Below are 21447 nucleotides of genomic sequence, written 5' to 3' on the forward strand. Positions count from 1 at the left end.
TTTCCCAGTTTTTGTATCAAAATTAGGGGGGTCGGCGTATACTCGAGTATATACGGTAATTGTTTTATTACATCAGTCAAGTATTTAGAACTGTACAGGTGGCATGGTATGAATGGTATAGTCACACTTTTATACTATAGAGAACATATATATACACATGACAGTAGCCATGAAATACAGTGCAGACCAAAAGTTTGGACACACCTTCTCATTTAAAGATTTTCTGTTTTTTCATGACTATGAAAATTGTACATTCACACTGAAGGCATCAAAACTATGAATTAACACATGTGGAATTATATACTTAACAAAAAAGTGTGAAAAAACTGAAATTATGTCTTATATTCTAGGTTCTTCAAAGTAGCCACCTTTTGCTTTGATGACTGCTTTGCACACTCTTGGCATTCTCTTGATAAGCTTCAAGAGGTAGTCACCGGGAATGGTTTTCACTTCACAGGTGTGCCCTGTCAGGTTTAATAAGTGGGATTTCTTGCCTTATAAATGGGGTTGGGACCATCAGTTGTGTTGAGCAGAAGTCTGGTGGATACACAGCTGATAGTCCTACAGAATAGACTATTAGAATATGTACTATGCCAAGAAAAAAGCAGCTAAGTAAAGAAAAACGAGTGGCCATCATTACTTTAAGAAATGAAGGTCAGTCAGTCCGAAAAATTGGGAAAACTTTGAAAGTGTCCCCAAGTGCAGTGGCAAAAACCATCAAGCGCTACAAAGAAACTGGCTCACATGATGACCGCCCCAGGAAAGGAAGACCAAGAGTCACCTCTGCTTCTGAGGATAAGTTTATCCGAGTCACCAGCCTCAGAAATCGCAGGTTAACAGCAGCTCAGATTAGAGTCTAGGTCAATGCCACACAGAGTTCTAGCAGCAGACACATCTCTACAACAACTGTTAAGAGAAGACTTTGTGCGGCAGACCTTCATGGTAAAATAGCTGCTAGGAAATCACTGCTAAGGACCGGCAACAAGCAGAAGAGACTTGTTTGGGCTAAAGAACACAAGGGATGGACATTAGACCAGTGGAAATCTGTGCTTTGGTCTGATGAATCCAAATTTGAGATCTTTGGTTCCAACCACTGTGTCTTTGTGTGACGCAGAAAAGGTGAACGGATGGACTCTACATGTCTGGTTCCCACCGTGAAGCATGGAGGAGGAGGTGTGATGGTGTGGGGGTGCTTTGCTGGTGACACTGTTGGGGATTTATGCAAAATTGAAGGCATACTGAACCAGCATGGCTACCACAGCATCTTGCAGCGGCATGCTATTCTATTTGCGTTTAGTTGAACCATCATTTATTTTTCAACAGGACAATGATCCCAAACAAAGGAGAGTGATGAGGTGCTACGCCAGATGACCTGGCCTCCACAGTCACCAGATCTGAACCCAATCGACATGGTTTGGGGTGAGCTGGACCGCAGAGTGAAGGCAAAAGGGCCAAAAAGTGCTAAGCATCTCTGGGAACTCCTTCAAGATTGTTGGAAGACCATTTCCGGGGACTACCTCTTGAAGCTCATCAAGAGAATGCCAAGAGTGTGCAAAGCAGTCATCAAAGCAAAAAGTGGCTACTTTGAAGAACCTAGAATATAAGACATAATTTCAGTTGTTTCACACTTCTTTGTTAAGTATATAATTCCACATGGGTTAATTCATAGTTTTGATGCCTTCAGTGTGAATGTACAATTTTCATAGTCATGAAAATACAGAAAAATCTTTAAATGAGAAGGTGTGTCCAAACTTTTGGTCTGTACTGTATTTAGAGGGGGTTATACTGATATACAAAATCTCCTAAAATGAACACGTCATCTATGATATGCAGATGCAAGGCATTGATTATTACTACATAAGATGATTACAATGATCAGATAGAAGAATCGATATAGTAGCATGTTAATGATCTGATCATGCTCTAGGTCTGTCCTGGGCAAAATGTTGCCCAAAGGTTTCATCTGGCCCTTTTGGTGTCCAGCAAGAGGGGCTAAAAGCAGCGGCATACCGCACCACAAAGCATCCCCCCCCACCATCTCAATTTCACTAGTATTTGCATCCTCAGGATGCAGGTACTGGCAAATCCAATGGTGGAGGAGGGAGCCACCAGCATGTGCGACTATCTCAGGACATCAGGTATGTTGATGTCACTAGATTGTGCCTGCTGTAGAGAACCTCAGTATACACACTGCACTGACCGGAGTACAGCAGGGGAGAAATGAGGCTAGGTGAGCATTTTTATTTTTTTACTGTAAGGTAGTACTTGGAGGATACTGTGGGGCCTCCATACTGTGTGTGGGGAGACAGCGGGGGGGAACCATCAAAATATATTTTGGGATCTGTGGGGTTCATCGTACTGTGTGGGGGAGCTATCGATCATGGCACAAGGCCTATATGGCAGGAGCATATGAATTATAAACTTTATAAATAAGCCATAAATTATATGATTTTGATTATCTGCTAACACAGCTTATAATCAGGCCTTTCTTAACATGTATTGGCAGTGGCAGTGAGTCAACTTACTTAATTCTGCTCAATACTAAGTGATAAAAGCTATAATAATAATGAGCAGAATTAAAGTTATTGTTCTGTTTTAATTAAGTTCCTATTGGCTGCAGTTTATTATAAAACAACCACACTATACTAATGTTCTTTGGATCCACCAGGTAGTCTCCGACACCGCACCCGATGTCTGGCATTGGCCCCGATGCAGAAATCACCGTGATAGTGCGCCAGCCAATCAGTGAGCTCAGTCAGTGTAGACCGAACACTCCTTCAAAACCCTCAGCTCACTGATTGGCTGCTGCACTGTTGACAACACCCCACCAATGCCAGGAACCAGGAGCAGCGGTGACGATTTTTCGGATCCAGGGAAGACGAGTACAGTAAAGGCTGTTTTTTAATAAACTGCAGCTGGGTAGAAGCTTCTTGGAAAGTAAACAAGCCTTTAAGTTGGGCCTAGGTTCTGCCTCCAAAGTCAGTGTCTCATGTGGCCACCTTTGGGAAAAATAAATTGCCCACCCCTGCTCCAGGTTATGGAGAATGACTGATCTTTAGGTTGCTATTATCGGATAATGTTTTTTTCCCCCATTTAAGAAAAAAAAAAAAAACAAACTCTTTTTCGTCATGCTGTGAGTCACATCAAAGATCTTTCAAACCAAAGCAAGTACAGAACAAGATCCTATTACAAGACATAAAGCGTCGTCTCCACTTCATTACAGCAGTGATAAATATTTGTCCTGGCTACCTTGACGTTGAACGTTATTTCCTCCATGACGTAGACCCGCTCAGGAAAAGCTTTAGCCACCTCCTCCACACTGTTAAAATACTGCACTGGTTCCTTAATATCCCGGTCTTGCTCCAGCAATTTAAACTGTCCTGAAAATAAATGATAATACAAGTGTCGTCAGAGATTTATGTAGGACATCCGTCATGGTGAAAACGCTCCACAAGTTCCACCGTGTTGTGCAGAATGATGGCTGAACTGACGGTACAGAATTGTGAAACGGAACATTTCTCATCATAACATCACAAAGAACAGAAAATAATACCGGGCATACATAACAGCACTGTTATCACATAAATACAACAATCCTAATAGCTGCTGATGGGAAATAACAGATTAGTGACCTCTGACGGATCTACAGCACATTAAACAGATGGCTCCGTGATGCAATTTTCTGAATTGCAGCATCTAGAAAAAAAACTGCCCCAGATGTATACAGATCTACAGCCCAATACTGAAAACACAATAATCCATGGCACAGCCGGCTGCACCACTTGTCTGCTCAAATTCTCAGCATCCCATGTTCTCAGCAACCCAGATCACAGGCAGCATAAAATCGGAGCTTGGTAGCATGACTGCAGCCGGATATATTTTTCTCTGAAACACTCTGGCATTTTAAGGAAAACACTGAAGAGCACCCCTGCACCGCTCTAGTTTATGGTGAGGGCTCCACTGTGTGTATGGCAGGAGAAACCCGACAATCACCAAGAATGGAGAGGCCGACTGAGGCAGCGAAGCACTAGACTTGTCTCTACTTGTAGTCCCCAACCTCCAATTGCTCCTGGGTTTCAAAGAAAAACATACACAGTTGCAATAGTCAAATATATATCATAAAAAAAGATCAGCCCTCTGGATGTCCTTGTAGTGGCATAAATATACAAGTATGGGTTAAAACCCATCCGGCGTGATAATATAGGAGAATCTAATGAAAATGTAGAGTCCCTGTGGGTGGAGATAAGGGGAGGGGGAAAAAATAAATTACTGATAGGGGTTTGTTATAAATCTCCAAAAATAATGGAAGCAATGGAGAATATCCTCGTAAAGCAAATAGATGAAGCTGCGACACAAGGAGAAGTCATTATTATGGGGGACTTCAACTACCCTGAAATAGATTGGGGAACGGAAATCTGCAGTTCCAGCAAAGGTAATCGGTTTTTGACAACTATGAGAGACAATTACCTTTCACAACTGGTTCAGGACCCAACAAGAAGGGGGGCACTGCTAGACCTAATATTAACCAACAGGCCAGACCGCATATCAAATATAAGGGTTGGGGGTCACTTGGGTAATAGTGATCACAAAATAGAGGGATTACAAGGACACTAAACTTCAGGAGGGCAAATTTCCAACGGATGAGAGAGGATCTTGGTGCAATTAACTGGGACGATATCTTGAGACACAAAAATAAACAAAGAAAATGGGAGACGTTTATTAGCATCCTGGATGGGACCTGTGCACAGTATATACCGTATGGGAATAAACATACTAGGAATAGGAGGAAACCAATATGGCTAAATAGAGCTGTAAGGGGCGCAATAAGTGACAAAAAGAAAGCATTTAGAGAATTAAAGGAAGTAGGTAGTGATGAGGCATTAAATAAATATAGAAAATTAAATAAATTCTGTAAAAAGCAAATCAAGGCAGCAAAGATTGAGACAGAGAGACTCATTGCCAGAGAGAGTAAAAATAATCCCAAAATATTCTTTAACTACGTAAATAGCAAGAAACTAAAAAATGATAGTGTTGGCCCCCTTAAAAATAGTCTGGGTGAAATGGTGGATGAGGATGAGGAAAAAGCCAATATGCTAAATGACTTTTTTTCATCAGTATTTACCCAAGAAAATCCCATGGCGGACAAAATGACTAGTGATAAAAATTCCCCATTAAATGTCACCTGCTTAACGCAGCAGGAAGTGCGGCGCCGTCTAAAAATCACTAAAATTGACAAATCTCCGGGCCTGGATGGGATACACCCCCGAATACTGCAGGAATTAAGTACAGTCATAGATAGACCATTATTTTTAATCTTTAAAGAGTCCATAATAACAGGGTCTGTACCACAGGACTGGCGTATAGCAAATGTGGTGCCAATATTCAAAAAGGGGACAAAAACTGAACTCGGTAATTATAGGCCAGTAAGCTTAACCTCTACTGTGGGTAAAATCCTGGAGGGCATTCTAAGAGATGCTATACTGGAGTATCTGAAGAGGAGTAACCTCATGACCCAGTATCAGCATGGGTTTAATAGGGACCGTTCATGTCAGACTAATCTGATCAGCTTCTATGAAGAGGTAAGTTCCGGACTGGACCAAGGGAACCCAGTGGACGTAGTGCATATGGACTTTTCAAAAGCTTTTGATACGGTGCCACCAGGGCCGTATTTAGAGTTTCTGCTGCCCTAGGCACTTTTCGTGCTGCCTCCCCCATTGGTGAGTATGACTAATGCAGACACTATCGGCAGTGACTTAGGCTACTTTCACATCAGCGATTTTTGACATTTGCGGCAGATCCGGCAGTTTTTCCGCATCCGTAACGGATCGCTTATGGCAACACTGTGTTCGGCCTCATTCATTCCCTATGGGACTTGCGGCACTTGCGGTTTTGCTGCGATCCGGCAAATGCGGTACTTGCAGCAACAAGAAAAAAATGCTGCTAGCAGTGTTTTTTTTTGTCTCACCTCAAGTGCTGCACATGTCCGCAAGTCCCATAGGGAATGAATGAGGCCGAACGCAGAGTTGCCGGCCTGTAAGTGATATGTTACACGCTGATGTGAAAGTAGCCTTAGCAAACCTTTCCATTCGTTGTCATGTGAGAATCTGGTGGATCTCATACACAGTACATGGTCAGTTGATTCTGCCAAGGTTGCAAGGTTTGACTGACAGGTTTTTAAGGGGAACCTGTCAGTCGATTCATACTACCAAAACCACGGGCAGCATCACTCAGACTGCAAACAGGGAAGTTTATCTCTGCAATGCTGGGATGTTTCAGAGAGAATAGTTTGAAGAGCTGGATGGGTAATTTAGTGAGAAAACGGACTAATCTGTTGCTATCGTATGTGGGCTTCTCACTCCATGTCTCTAGATCAGGGGTGGGCAATTTATTTTCCCGAGGGGCCAGATGAAAGACCATGACTGTTGTGGAGGCCGAACCAATAGCATGAAAATAATTCTACTTAATATTAATTAATATTAATTGTATCACTTAATATTGAGCAGAATTAAGTATGCTGACACCCCCTATATATCTTTAAACCCCCCACAGCCCCTTAAATACAGCATGAGCCCCACACAGCCTCCCCATATACAGCATGATACCAGCCTCTCATCTCCTCTCCTTTCCAGCCTCTCCTCTCCTTTCCAGCCTCTCCTCTCCTTTCCAGCCTCTCATCTCCAGCCTCTCATCTCCTTTCCAGTCTCTCCTCTCCTTCATCTCCTTTCCAGTCTCTCCTCTCCTTCATCTCCTTTCCAGCCTCTCCTCTCCTTTCCAGCCTCTCCTCTCCTTTCCAGCCTCTCCTCTCCTTTCCAGCCTCTCCTCTCCTTTCCAGCCTCTCATCTCCTTTCCAGCCTCATCTCCTTACCAGCCTCTCATCTCCTTACCAGCCTCTCATCTCCTTACCAGCCTCTCATCTCCTTACCAGCCTCTCATCTCCTTACCAGCCTCTCATCTCCTTACCAGCCTCTCATCTCTTTCCTCTCCTTTCCAGCCTCTCATCTCCTTACCAGCCTCTCATCTCTTTCCTCTCCTTTCCAGCCTCTCATCTCCTTTCCAGCCTCTCATCTCCTTACCAGCCTCTCATCTCCTTACCAGCCTCTCATCTCCTGCCTCTCCTCTCCTTACCAGCCTCTCATCTCCTTACCAGCCTCTCATCTCCTTACCAGCCTCTCATCTCCTTACCAGCCTCTCATCTCCTTACCAGCCTCTCATCTCCTTTCCAGCCTCTCATCTCCTTTCCAGTCTCTCATCTCCTTTCCAGCCTCTCATCTCCTTTCCAGCCTCTCATCTCCTTTCCAGCCTCTCATCTCCTTTCCAGCCTCTCATCTCCTTTCCAGCCTCTCATCTCCTTTCCAGCCTCTCCTTACCAGCCTCTCATCTCCTTACCAGCCTCTCATCTCCTTACCGGCCTCTCATCTCCTTACCGGCCTCTCCTTTCCAGCCTCTCCTCTCCTGCCTCTCAGCTCCTTACCAGCCTCTCCTTTCCAGCCTCTCCTCTCCTGCCTCTCCCCTCCTTACCAGCCTCTCATCTCCTTACCAGCCTCTCCTCACCAGCCTCTCATCTCCTGCCTCTCATCTCCTTACCAGCCTCTCCTTTCCAGCCTCTCCGCTCCTTACCAGCCTCTCATCTCCTTACCAGCCTCTCATCTCCAGCATCTCAGCTCCTTACCAGCCTCTCCTTTCCAGCCTCTCAGCTCCTTACCAGCCTCTCCTTTCCAGCCTCTCAGCTCCTTACCAGCCTCTCCTCTCCTGCCTCTCAGCTCCATACCAGCCTCTCATCCCCTCCACTCACTCACATCAGCAGACTCCCGTCTCCTCTCTGCAAATTCCTCTGAGTCCTCACACACTGCCCGCCTCCTCATCTCCCTGCTCACCGCCGACTTCAGTATCTTCTCCCACAAACATTAAATGCTTCTCTGTAGCCTGCTCCAGTGCTCTTACAGTAAGAAGAGCGCGCAGCGTGTGACATGACCGGCGTCAGGAGGAACATGATGCACTTGGGCTGCTGCTGCTTAAAAGGTACAGCACCCATTTCTGCCCCATACAGTAGTCAGGGCAGCAATGCCCTGATGGTGGCCTTGCGCTTGAGACCCCCTCCCCCCGCAGCAGCTGGGACTGAGGTGGGTGGGCCGGGGGACCCCCGGACTTTAAAAAAAAAAAAAAAATTATTATTATTTTTTATTTTTTTTTAACCCCTTTACCCCCAAGTGTGGTTTGCACGTTAATGACCGGGCCAATTTTTACAATTCTGACCACTGTCCCTTTATGAGGTTATAACTCTGGAACGCTTCAATGGATCCTGGTGATTCTGACACTGTTTTCTCGTGACATATTGTACTTCATGACAATGGTAAAAATTCTTTGATAGTACCTGCGTTTATTTGTGAAAAAAACGGAAATTTGGCGAAAATTATGAAAATTTCAAAATTTTCCAACTTTGAATTTTTATGCAATTAAATCACAGAGATATGTCACACAAAATACTTAATAAGTAACATTTCCCACATGTCTACTTTACATCAGCACAATTTTGGAACCAAAATTTTTTTTGTTAGAGAGTTATAAGGGTTAAAAGTTGACCAGCAATTTCTCATTTCTACAACACCATTTTATTTTAGGGACCACATCTCATTTGAAGTCATTTTGAGGGGTCTATATGATAGAAAATACCCAAGTGTGACACCATTCTAAAAACTACACCCCTCAAGGTGCTCAAAACCATATTCAAGAAGTTTATTAACCCTTCTGGTGCTTCACAGGAATTTTTTGAATGTTTAAATAAAAATGAACATTTAACTTTTTTTCACAAAAAATTTAATTCAGCTCCAATTTGTTTTATTTTACCAAGGGTAACAGGAGAAAATGGACCCCAAACATTGTTGTACAATTTGTCCTGAGTATGCCAATACCCCACATGTGGGGGTAAACCACTGTTTGGGCGCATGGCAGAGCTCGGAAGCGAAGGAGTGCCATTTGACTTTTCAATGCAAAATTGACTGGAATTGAGATGGGACGCCATGTTGCGTTTGGAGAGCCCCTGATGTGGCTAAACATTGAAACCCCCCACAAGTGACACCATTTTGGAAAGTAGACCCCCTAAGGAACTTATCTAGAGGTGTGGTGAGCACTTTGACCCAACAAGTGCTTCACAGAAGTTTATAATGTAGAACCGTAAAAATAAAAAATCATTTTTTCACAAAAATTATCTTTTCGCCCCCAATTTTTTATTTTCCCAAGGGTAAGATAAGAAATTGGACCCCAAAAGTTGTTGTACAATTTGTCCTGAGTACGCTGATAGCCCATATGTGGGGGTAAACCACTGTTTGGGCGGATGGGAGAGCTCGGAAGGGAAGGAGCGCAGTTTGACTTTTCAAAGCAAAATTGACAGGAATTGAGATGGGACGCCATGTTGCGTTTGAAGAGCCACTGATGTGCCTAAACATTGAAACCCCCCACAAATGACACCATTTTGGAAAGTAGACCCCCTAAGGAACTTATCTAGAGGTGTGATGAGCACTTTGACCCACCAAGTGCTTTACAGAAGTTTATAATGCAGAGCCGTAAAAATAAAACAAAATTTTTTTCCCACAAAAATTATTTTTTTAGCCCCCAGTTTTGTATTTTCCCGAGGGTAACAGGAGAAATTCGACCCCACAATTTGTTGTCCAATTTGTCCTGAGTGCGCTGATACCCCATATATGGGGGGGAACCACTGTTTGGGCGCATGGGAGGGATCGGAAGGGAAGGAGCTCCATTTGGAATGAGGACTTAGATGGAATGGTCTGCAGGTGTCACATTGCATTTGCAGAGCCCCTAATGTACCTAAACAGTAGAAACCTCCCACAAGTGACACCATTTTGGAAACTAGACCCCCTAAGGAACTCGTCTAGATGTGTTGTGATAGCTTTGAACCCCCAAGTGTTTCACTACAGTTTGTAACGCAGAGCCGTGAAAATTAAAAAAAAAAATCTTTCCCCCCAAAATTATTTTTTAGCCCCCAGTTTTGTATTTTCCCGAGGGTAAGAGGAGAAATTTGACCCCAAAAGTTGTTGTCCAATTTGTCCTGAGTACGCTGATACCCCGTATGTTGGGGGAAACCACCGTTTGAGCGCATGGCAGAGCTCGGAAGGGAAGGAGCGCCATTTGGAATGCAGACTTAGATGGAATGGTCTGCAGACGTCACATTGCGTTTGCAGAACCCCTAATGTACCTAAACAGTAGAAACCCCCCACAAGTGACCCCATATTGGAAACTAGACCCCCAGGGAACTAATCTAGATGTGTTGTGAGAACTTTGAACCCCCAAGTGTTTCACTACAGTTTATAACGCAGAGCCGTGAAAATAAAAAATCTTTTTTTTCCCACAAAAAATATGTTTTAGCCCCGAGTTTTGTATTTTCCCAAGGGTAACAGGAGAAATTGGACCCCAAAAGTTGTTGTCCTATTTGTCCTGAGTACGCTGATACCCCATATGTTGGGGTAAACCCCTGTTTGGGCACACGGGAGAGCTCGGAAGGGAAGAAGCACTGTTTTACTTTTTCAACGCAGAATTGGCTGGAATTGAGATCGGACGCCATGTCGCGTTTGGAGAGCCCCTGATGTGCCTAAACAGTGGAAACCCCCCAATTATAACTGAAACCTTAATCCAAACACATCCCTAACCCTAATCCCAACAGTAACCCTAACCACACCTCTAACCCTGACACACCCCTAACCCTAATCCCAACCCTATTCCCAACCGTAAATGTAATCTAAACCCTAACTGTAACTTTAGCCCCAACCCAAACTGTAGCCCTAGCCCTAACCCTAATCCTAACCCTAGCCCTAGCCCTAACCCTAGCCCTAACCCTAGCCCTAACCCTAGCCCTAGCCCTAACCCTAACCCTAACCCTAGCCCTAACCCTAGCCCTAATGGGAAAATGGAAATAAATACATTTTCTTAATTTTTCCCTAACTAAGGGGGTGATGAAGGGGGGTTTGATTTACTTTTATAGCGGGTTTTTTAGCGGATTTTTATGATTGGCAGCCGTCACACACTGAAAGACGCTTTTTATTGCAAAAAATATTTTTTGCGTTACCACATTTTGAGAGCTATAATTTTTCTATATTTTGGTCCACAGAGTCATGTATGGTCTTGTTTTTTGCGGGATGAGTTGACGTTTTTATTGGTAACATTTTCGGGCACGTGACATTTTTTGATCGCTTTTTATTCCGATTTTTGTGAGGCAGAATGACCAAAAACCAGCTATTCATGAATTTCTTTTGGGGGAGGCGTTTATACCGTTCCGCGTTTGGTAAAATTGATAAAGCAGTTTTATTCTTCGGGTCAGTACGATTACAGCGACACCTAATTTATATCATTTTTTTATGTTTTGGCGCTTTTATACGATAAAAACTATTTTATAGAAAGAATAATTATTTTGGCATCGCTTTATTCTCAGGACTATAACTTTTTTATTTTTTTGCTGATGATGCTGTATGGTGGCTCGTTTTTTGCGGGACAAGATGACGTTTTCAGCGGTACCATGGTTATTTATACCTGTCTTTTTGATCGCGTGTTATTCCACTTTTTGTTCGGCGGTATGATAATAAAGTGTTGTTTTTTGCCTCTTTTTTTTTTTCTTACGGTGTTTACTGAAGGGGTTAACTAGTGGGCCAGTTTTATAGGTCGGGCCGTTACGGACGCGGCGATACTAAATATGTGTACTTTTATTGTTTTTTTTTTTTTATTTAGATAAAGAAATGTATTTATGGGAAAAATTTTTTTTTTTTTTTCATTATTTTGGAATATTTTTTTTTTATTTTTTTTTACACATTTGAAATTTTTTTTTTTTTACTTTTTTACATTGTCCCAGGGGGGGACATCACAGATCAGTGATCTGACAGTTTGCACAGCACTCTGTCAGATCACTGATCTGACATGCAACGCTGCAGCCTTCACAGTGCCTGCTCTGAGCAGGCTCTGTGAAGCCACCTCCCTCCCTGCAGGACCCGGATCCGCGGCCATCTTGGATCCGGGGCTGGAGGGAGCAGGGAGGGAGGTGAGACCCTCGCAGCAACGCGATCACATCGCGTTGCTGCGGGGGGCTCAGGGAAGCCCGCAGGGAGCCCCCTCCCTGCGGGAAGCTTCCCTGTACCGCCGGCACATCGCGATCATCTTTGATCGCGGTGTGCCGGGGGTTAATGTGCCGGGGGCGGTCCGTGACCGCTCCTTGCACATAGTGCCGGATATCAGCTGCGATAAACAGCTGACACCCGGCCGCGATCGGCGGCGCTCCCCCCGTGAGCGCCGCCGATCGCGCTGGGCGTACTATCCCGTCCATGGTCAAAGGGGCCCACCCCACATGGACGGGATAGTACTCCGATGTCAGAAAGGGGTTAAACTTGCTCAGGTGCCGCCCCCCAGCATTGTCCCCGCCCTAGGCACGTGCCCTCAAGTGCCTAGTGGCAAATACGGCCCTGGGTGCCACACAAAAGGTTGATACATAAAATGAGAATAATGGGAATAGGGGAAAATATGTGTAAGTGGGTTAAGAGCTGGCTCAGGGATAGGAAACACAGGGTGGTTATTAATGGAGCACACAGACTGGGTCGCGGTTAGCAGTGGGGTACCACAGGGGTCAGTATTGGGCCCTCTTCTTTTAACATATTTATTAATGACCTTGTAGGGGGCATTCAGAGTAGAATTTCAATATTTGTAGAGGACACTAAACTCTGCAGGGTAATCAATGCAGGGGAGGACAATTTTATATTACAGGATGATTTATGTAAACTAGAAGCTTGGGCTGATAAATGGGAAATGAGCTTTAATGGGGATAAATGTAAGGTCATGTACTTGGGTGGAAGTAATAAGATGTATAATTAAGCGCTTAATTCTAAATCTCTGGGCAAAACCGTCAATGAAAAAGACCTGGGTGCATGGGTGGATGACAAACTCATGTTCAGTGGCCAGTGTCAGGCAGCTGCTACAAAGGCAAATAAAATAATGGGATGCATTAAAAGAGGCATAGATGCTCATGAGGAGAACATAATTTTACCTCTATACTAGTTCGACCACACTTAGAATACTGTCCACAGCTCTAGTCTCAGGTGTACAAAAAAGACATAACTGTACTAGAGCGGGTGCAGAGAAGAGCGACGAAGGTTATTAGACGACTGGGGGGTCTGAAGTACCAAGATAGGTTATTACACTTGGGGCTATTTAGTTTGGAAAAACGAAGACTAAGGGGTGATCTTATTTTAATGTATAAATATATGATGGGACAATACAGAGACCTTTCTAATGACCTTTTTACTCGTAGACCTGAGACAGGGACAAGACGCGGATTCTTTACTGTAAGAGCAGCGAGAATATGGAACGCTCTGCCGTATGATGTTGTAATGAGTGATTCCCTACTAAAATTTAAGAGGGGACTGGATACCTTTCTTGAAAAGCATAATGTTACAGGTTATATACACTAGTTTCCTTGATAGGACGTTGATCCAGGGAATTTGTCTGATTGCCGTATGTGGAGTCAGGAAGGAATTTTTTTCCCCAATCTGGAGCTTACTCTTTGCCACATGGGTTTTTTTTTCGCCTTCCTCTGGATCAACATGTTAGGGCATGTTAGGCTATGGGTTGAACAAGATGGACTTAAAGTCTTCCTTCAACCTTAATAACTATGTTACTATGTTAATGTCAAACTCCAGGCCCCATATCCCCCACCATCATCTATCAGAGAAGAGTCGGGAGGTCTGCATGCACATTAGATGATCAGGAAACTGGCAGGTAGGACAACTTGAACCTTATCCCTGCCGTACAAATTAGATAGCTGTCAGATGAACAATGCTGGGACTGATCACTTGGCCGGCTCTTCCGTACACAGGAACACTGGGTCTGACGAGAGCTCCTGTCCGGTCTATGAGAGCCACCGCAAGACATGTCTTATCACTAGGTGAACAAAAGGATTGTCAATCCAAAATAGGGCATGCTTGATCCATAACTCCTCAGATAAGTGATTCGGGGCCCCCAAACACATTAGACTGACATCCAACCCCTTTTATATCAGCTGATTAAGCAGACATTAGGTAATGTGTATGGGAATCTTAGGGGCCTTACAACTTTGTGCTCGACATTAAATATGGTCCTACACACTAAATCAATATACAGGTCCTTCTCAAAAAATTAGCATATAGTGTTAAATTTCATTATTTACCATAATGTAATGATTACAATTAAACTTTCATATATTATAGATTCATTATCCACCAACTGAAATTTGTCAGGTCTTTTATTCTTTTTTTTTTCCAATAATGCTTTTATTAAACTTTTTTGACAATACAGATATAAAATTTAGATAAAACACACAAAAAAAAAAAAAAAAAAAAAAAGGGGGAATACAATTTGCACATTCTTGTATCAATCAGTAAGTAAATAAAATAATTTGCCTAAACATAACAAAGAAGTAAAAAAAAAAAAAAAAAAAAAAAAAAAGGGGGGGGGGGGGGGAGGGGGAGAAGAACACATGAGGGAAATGAAGGAAGGGGGAAGGGGGAAGAGCACACGGCTTCCACTCCTACATCCTCAGGTTTATATGTCTCAATCCGCGAATCATCCTCACAGAGGCGGACGACCTCTTTTATTCTTTTAATACTGATGATTTTGGCATACAACTCCTGATAACCCAAAAAACCTGTCTCAATAAATTAGCATATTTCACCCATCCAATCAAATAAAAGTGTTTTTTAATAACAAACAAAAAAAACATCAAATAATAATGTTCAGTTATGCACTCAATACTTGGTCGGGAATCCTTTGGCAGAAATGACTGCTTCAATGCGGCGTGGCATGGAGGCAATCAGCCTGTGACACTGCTGAGATGTTATGGAGGCCCGGGATGCTTCAATAGCGGCCTTAAGCTCATCCAGAGTGTTGGGTCTTGCGTCTCTCAACTTTCTCTTCACAATATCCCACAGATTCTCTATGGGGTTCAGGTCAGGAGAGTTGGCAGGCCAATTGAGCACAGTAATACCATGGTCAGTAAACCATTTACCAGTGGTTTTGGCACTGTGAGCAGGTGCCAGGTCGTGCTGAAAAATGAAATCTTCATCTCCATAAAGCATTTCAGCCGATGGAAGCATGAAGTGCTCCAAAATCTCCTGATAGCTAGCTGCATTGACCCTGCCCTTGATGAAACACAGTGGACCAACACCAGCAGCTGACATGGCACCCCACACCATCACTGACTGTGGGTACTTGACACTGGACTTCAGGCATTTTGGCATTTCCTTCTCCCCAGTCTTCCTCCAGACTCTGGCACCTTGATTTCCGAATGACATGCAAAATTTGCTTTCATCAGAAAAAAGTACTTGGGACCACTTAGCAACAGTCCAGTGCTGCTTCTCTGTAGCCCAGGTCAGGCGCCTCTGCCGCTGTTTATGGTTCAAAAGTGGCTTTACCTGGGGAATGCGGCACCTGTAGCCCATTTCCTGCACACGCCTGTGCACGGTGGCTCTGGATGTTTCCACACCAGACTCAGTCCACTGCTTCCTCAGGTTCCCCAAGGTCTGGAATCGGTCCTTCTCCACAATCTTCCTCAGGGTCCGGTCTCCTCTTCTCGTTGTACAGCGTTTTCTGCCACATTGTTTCCTTCCAACAGACTTACCATTGAGGTGCCTTGATACAGCACTCTGGGAACAGCCTATTTGTTGAGAAATTTCTTTCTGGGTCTTACCCTCTTGCTTGAGGGTGTCAATGATGGCCTTCTTGACATCTGTCAGGTCGCTAGTCTTACCCATGATGGGGGTTTTGAGTAATGAACCAGGCAGGGAGTTTATAAAAGCCTCAGGTATCTTTTGCATGTGTTTAGAGTTAATTAGTTGATTCAGAAGATTAGGGTAATAGGTCGTTTAGAGAACCTTTTCTTGATATGCTAATTTATTGAGACAGGTTTTTTGGGTTATCAGGAGTTGTATGCCAAAATCATCAGTATTAAAACAATAAAAGACCTGACAAATTTCAGTTGGTGGATAATGAATCTATAATATATGAAAGTTTAATTGTAATCATTACATTATGGTAAATAATGAAATTTAACACTATATGCTAATTTTTTGAGAAGGACCTGTAGGTCCAACCTACTGATTTCAGCAGAATCAACCTCCAGCTAATGCATGTGGTGGAGACCTGACTTACACTCCACGGCAAATGTTGAGGAAAAGAATGGTTGGGAGTGCTGGACCATAAACAGTGGACGTGTTCTGACAAACGAGCATTCAACTGACAGCTATTTAAGGCTTTGTTCACATCTATGCTTGAGCATTCAATAGGTGTCTCCATCATAGGTTTAGTTATTTCTTCCAAAAGAAAAGTGAAGCATGTTGTGATATTCTTTCCAGGAAGCCAAATGGAAGTCCAACACACACCATTATAGTGAAAAGGCCTATTAATGTGACCGATGAATTTGCTTCTTGAATTCATTTTTTTTTTTTTAGTGGAAAAGAAAAACAGAATTCCCAATACTGGTGTGAATCTAGGTGTAAAGCTAGCTTTAGGGCTGGATTTGTTCTCACCCACTGGAAATTAATTCATTTTTTTTAACCTTTGTCCGGCTGAGTAGGTACAATTGTAACTATTCCGTTTTAAAATTGTAATAACTTTTTTTTTTCGAAAAGCCGCAGAGGGCTGAAATTTCGTGACATCTCTGCAGTTTTGGTCCAGAATATATTGGCCATATTTCAATAAAATATATATGAAGGTACAATTGTATCTCTGCAGCCTGTTAACGTTGTAAAATTATGCAGCCTGAAACATATAGAAGGTACAATTGTATCTCTGCAGCCTGTTAAAGGGAACCTGTCACCCCGTTTTTTTCAGATTGAGCTATAAATACTGTTAAATAGGGCCTGCGTTGTGCGTTACTATAGTGTATGTAGTGTACCCTGATTCCCCATGTATGCTGAGAAATACATTACCAAAGTCGCCGTTTTCGCCTGTCAATCAGGCTGGTCTGGTCAGGTGGGCGTGTTCACAGCGCTCTTTTCTTCCCCAGCTTTCCGTTGGTGGCGTAGTGGTGTGCGCATGTCCAAGGTCCGAATTCCCTGCGCCCACGTGAAGACACAGCGCGCGATCTGCGCTGTCATCCTTTTCAAAGGGATGACAGCGCAGATCGCGCGCTGTCTTCACGTGGGCGCAGGGAATTCGGACCTTGGACATGCGCACACCACTACGCCACCAACGGAAAGCTGGGGAAGAAAAGAGCGCTGTGAACACGCCCACCTGACCAGACCAGCCTGATTGACAGGCGAAAACGGCGACTTTGGTAATGTATTTCTCAGCATACATGGGGAATCAGGGTACACTACATACACTATAGTAACGCACAGCGCAGGCCCTATTTAACAGTATTTATAGCTCAATCTGAAAAAACGGGGTGACAGGTTCCCTTTAACGTTGTAAAATTATGCAGCCTGACAAAGGTTAAGCAAGTAGTTGAAAAAAAAATATCGATAGGAACTTTTTTCAATATCATAAAAAAAATTGAGCAAAAAAATACAAGTTGATTGCACAGTTTATTCTGCACACAGAACAAGTCCAGGTAAATGGAGAAGGAGTTAAGAAAAATTGTCCTTGGGCCCAAAATGAGATTTCCTCTACATCCGGAATGTGTTGCAATAATTAGTTGCGCACACTGTGGAGAATTGTTGCTATTTGGAAGTAAAATGAGTTCACAACAATTCCCGTGGGAGGAGGTATTCTAGTTGTAGGCGCAGAGCAGTGCGGTGGCACTGCCAATATTTCACTACGCTAGCTTCCTTCTACATCCCAACAGCGAAAGTCGAGAAATATCCCGTTAAGCAATCAAGAGAACCGAGCGCACAGCCAGATCTCCGCTCTGCTACTTCATTTCACGTTTATTGCCCACAACAGGAAATATCACGTGGGACAAACCCCAGGACAGGTTTCGTATTGCCAAGCCTGAACGTGGAAATAATTATTATACAATGACAATATGAATAAAGAATGTAATCAGAAATAATGTATGAATTCTAGAACACCATTATAAAGGAATAAATGCAGACAGCCATGGAATAACAGATGAAAGTCATGTTTGTGTCCATCTTCCTGCTGACTTCCAATGTCATGGTGCTTGCCCACTTCGACAACAGACAAAGAACTACCTTTTATTCTTTTATTTCTGTAGATTGAATTTACTTTTTGTATTCTGCTGTTATTTTCACTGCAGCAGTTTATGTTCCAGAGACGTTCTACCCTAAAATGTAAAATACAGTGATACGAGGGTGTAGACAGCCTTTATTTTCATTCCTATCAACGGGCCATCAAATCCTGTCTGGACACCCCCTATGACCTGCTAAGTGCTGGCTTCACCGGCAAATACTGGCCAACATCATGACAAGCGCTTCACGTATTGGTCACTACAGGGCTTTGCCGCGGGCAGCCTGCGTCTGTTCTGAAGCGGGAAGAAGCCATATTGTTACACGGCAGCTGGACAGATATGGATGCTCGTATTCCCTGCCTCTAAATTACTAATAGCTAACATGCTAACAAGGTGGATGACCCATATTGTTCTTCATCTTCTCATCAAAGAGAATCGGATCACACTCTAATCAATGCGATTAGCACAATCAGCCACATTCTCTCGGATGACAGGATATATCCTAGCCTCAAGATAAGTTATCAGTCTGACACCCCACGGATCAGCTGTTTTCAACTCCTACACAGATCAATTCACAGCGTGGTGGTCATACCCTGGTACTTCAACAGTTTCTAGTGTAATGATTAAGAGCTGAGCTGCTGTGTCAGGAACAGCCGTGACTACACAGTGAACAGACCGGTGTGTCTCAGCTTGTGTCAACCTACTTCAATTTAAAGGTGTATTCTCATTTCCAAGATCCTATACCAATATGTAGAAGGTATAATAAAAATATTAGCAAATACCTCCAATTAGAAATGTTGCATAGTTTTCCTGATTCTCTAGGTCTCTTTCCTCATGTGGAGGCATTGCAGGACCTTAGGTATCCGTGGTTACAACCCCAGATAAAGTGACAGTTAGTTGCTAATGGTCGTAACCACGGATACCTAAGGTCTTGCAATGCCTGCACATGAGGAAAGAGACACAGCTACCGTAATCAGAAAAACTAGACAACATTTCTAATTAAAGGTATTTGCTAATGTTATCATCATTACACCAAGTACATATTGGGATAAGATCTTGGAGGTGGCGATACCCCCTTTAACGTACCCTGCTCAAAATTTTGAAGTGTACCCCCACTTTCAAGAGAAAAATTAATATAGTGCAAGAGACTGCAGTATAATTATTTTTATGAATTATTCTAATATATGTTTTTGCCATTTACCTGCAGCACAGACTATTCCATGTCTGTGGTTCTGGCTGCACTAAGCCAAGCAGGATACTGCCTCTGACTCTTGGTTCTCATGCACACGAGCGATTATATCGGACGAGTGCCATTTGTACAGGTAGTACTTGCACCTATATTATTCTATAGAGCTGTGCAATTGTGGGTCAGAGGAGGAAAAAAAAAATAATTCGGTGACATGTCAGATTTCGATTTGAGGGTCAGATTAAAATTGGCAATGCAAGTCTACAGGCCATTGGGAAACAACGGAACGCACCCTAATGACATCAAAAGGCAATCCGATGTTCAAGGACAGACATAATGGAGGAGGTGGAGAAACTTTTTTTTTTTTCTCGCCAGGTCTGAGAAAAACTGATACCCCTCGGATCAAAGTCTGATCAGCATAATCACACTGTTTAGATACTCAGAGCGAGAACAAGTGCTGCAAGACTGAAGACAGTATGATTTCCACAATGAAGATTGTACCCGGCAAGCAGAAGGGCTTTGCCTAGCATAGTGCATCCTGCAGCACCGCACAGCTAATCTGTGCTGTACGTAAACCGCAAAAACATTGATTAGGTCACATTCGCACGTTCAGCACTTGGTCAATATTTTACATCAGTATTTGTAAGCCAAAATCAGGATTGGGTGATAAATACAGAAGTGGTGACGTGTTTCTATTATACTTTTCCTCCGATTGGTCAGTATTTTACATCTGTACTTGTTAACCAAAATCAGGAGTAGAACAAATAGTGAACATAGCCTAAGTCATTAGATAAAACAATTACACTGCAAAATCCTGCACCAAAATCATTTTTCTGTTGAAAGTCAAGGTTTGGCTTTGAGTGAACACTTGAAGGGGTTGTTCCACAAAGTACATTTTCATTAACAGATCTTGGAGTAATAATAATAGGTTCCTCACTTGGATGTGTTAAATGTTCCTGTGCTGTGATAGTCTTATAAACGTGTCCCTGATTGTGTGTACGTGTGTGTGTGTATATATATATATATATATATATATATATATATATATATATATATATATATATATATATGTATATATGTATATATGTATATATGTATATGTATATATATATATATATATATATATATATATATATATACATATATATATATATCAGTCTTATCTGTTGTGTCTGACCATGCAAAGATGCTAGAATTCATTGTTAGCAGATAACATAGTTCCTGGTCAGCCAGTGGAAGTATGTGATAAGCCAGTATACAGACAAAACAGACAAGGAAATGTGTTACCACCATCTGCAAACGCTTGTGTCATCTGTATACACACTTATCATATGTCACTTACATTTTCACTCCTCTTCAGGAGCTGGTAAATGCCGATCATGAACTGTAGCAGCTCTGCATTGTCAGATATAGCAAATATGACATAAGATCTTACTTGGCATAGGAATATTTTTCCTTAACAAATCTAAATGTGGAACCCATTATTTTTCCAAGATCTATTAATTAAAATGTACTTTGTAAGACAACCCTTTTAAATCTCACATCAGATCTCCCTGAATGAAGGTCTCAAGTTGAAAATCTTTACTGAATCAACAGCCAATGGAAACCAAGATCATCAACAACTCAGGTCTGAATTCAAAATCACCCCAAAAATCTAAGTATAAAAATGAAATGCAATTTGCAATTCATAATGCGAGTCAGAAGTGTGTATGGCCCACACATGCCTATATGCATGCCTGACAATGTTTGGGCATGGTCCTGATGAGGAGAAGGATGGTGTCATAATGTCATAAGGGGTTTCCTCCCAGACCTGTTTGAACAATCAGTGTGATTCAGGACAGTCTGTCGTGCTATTTTGTGATGACAGAATGCCCTAATATAGAATATGTCCTAGAGGTTCTTAAATGGAATCAGGTCTTTGGAAAATGAGGTCAGCTAATGGCATCAAAGTGATCATCATACAGGAACTACCTACACACTCAGGCCACAGAAGGATGGGCATTGTCCTGCATCAGGAGGAACCCAGAACCCATTGCACCAGATTGATTATGGTATAACAATAGCTCTCTGGATTTAATCTCGGCACCCAACAGGAGTCAGGGTACTG

General features: G+C 42.8%; 1 protein-coding gene across 2 annotated transcripts in view; it reads right to left on the reverse strand.

Annotated features, from left to right (window-relative positions):
- Positions 1 to 21447, reverse strand: part of GAREM1 (GRB2 associated regulator of MAPK1 subtype 1) — a 210473-nt gene that overhangs the window by 91374 nt on the left and 97652 nt on the right. Inside the window, exon 3 of one of the 2 annotated variants that reach the window (XM_069731261.1) lies at positions 3250 to 3380. The exons of the other annotated variant lie outside the window; for it this stretch is intronic. Coding sequence (XP_069587362.1) covers positions 3250 to 3380 — 131 coding nt within the window. The remainder of the gene's footprint in view (positions 1 to 3249; positions 3381 to 21447) is intronic. 2 annotated transcript variants of the gene reach the window in all.

The sequence above is a fragment of the Ranitomeya imitator genome, chromosome 6, assembly GCF_032444005.1.
Source record: "Ranitomeya imitator isolate aRanImi1 chromosome 6, aRanImi1.pri, whole genome shotgun sequence".
Taxonomy (NCBI): domain Eukaryota; kingdom Metazoa; phylum Chordata; class Amphibia; order Anura; family Dendrobatidae; genus Ranitomeya; species Ranitomeya imitator.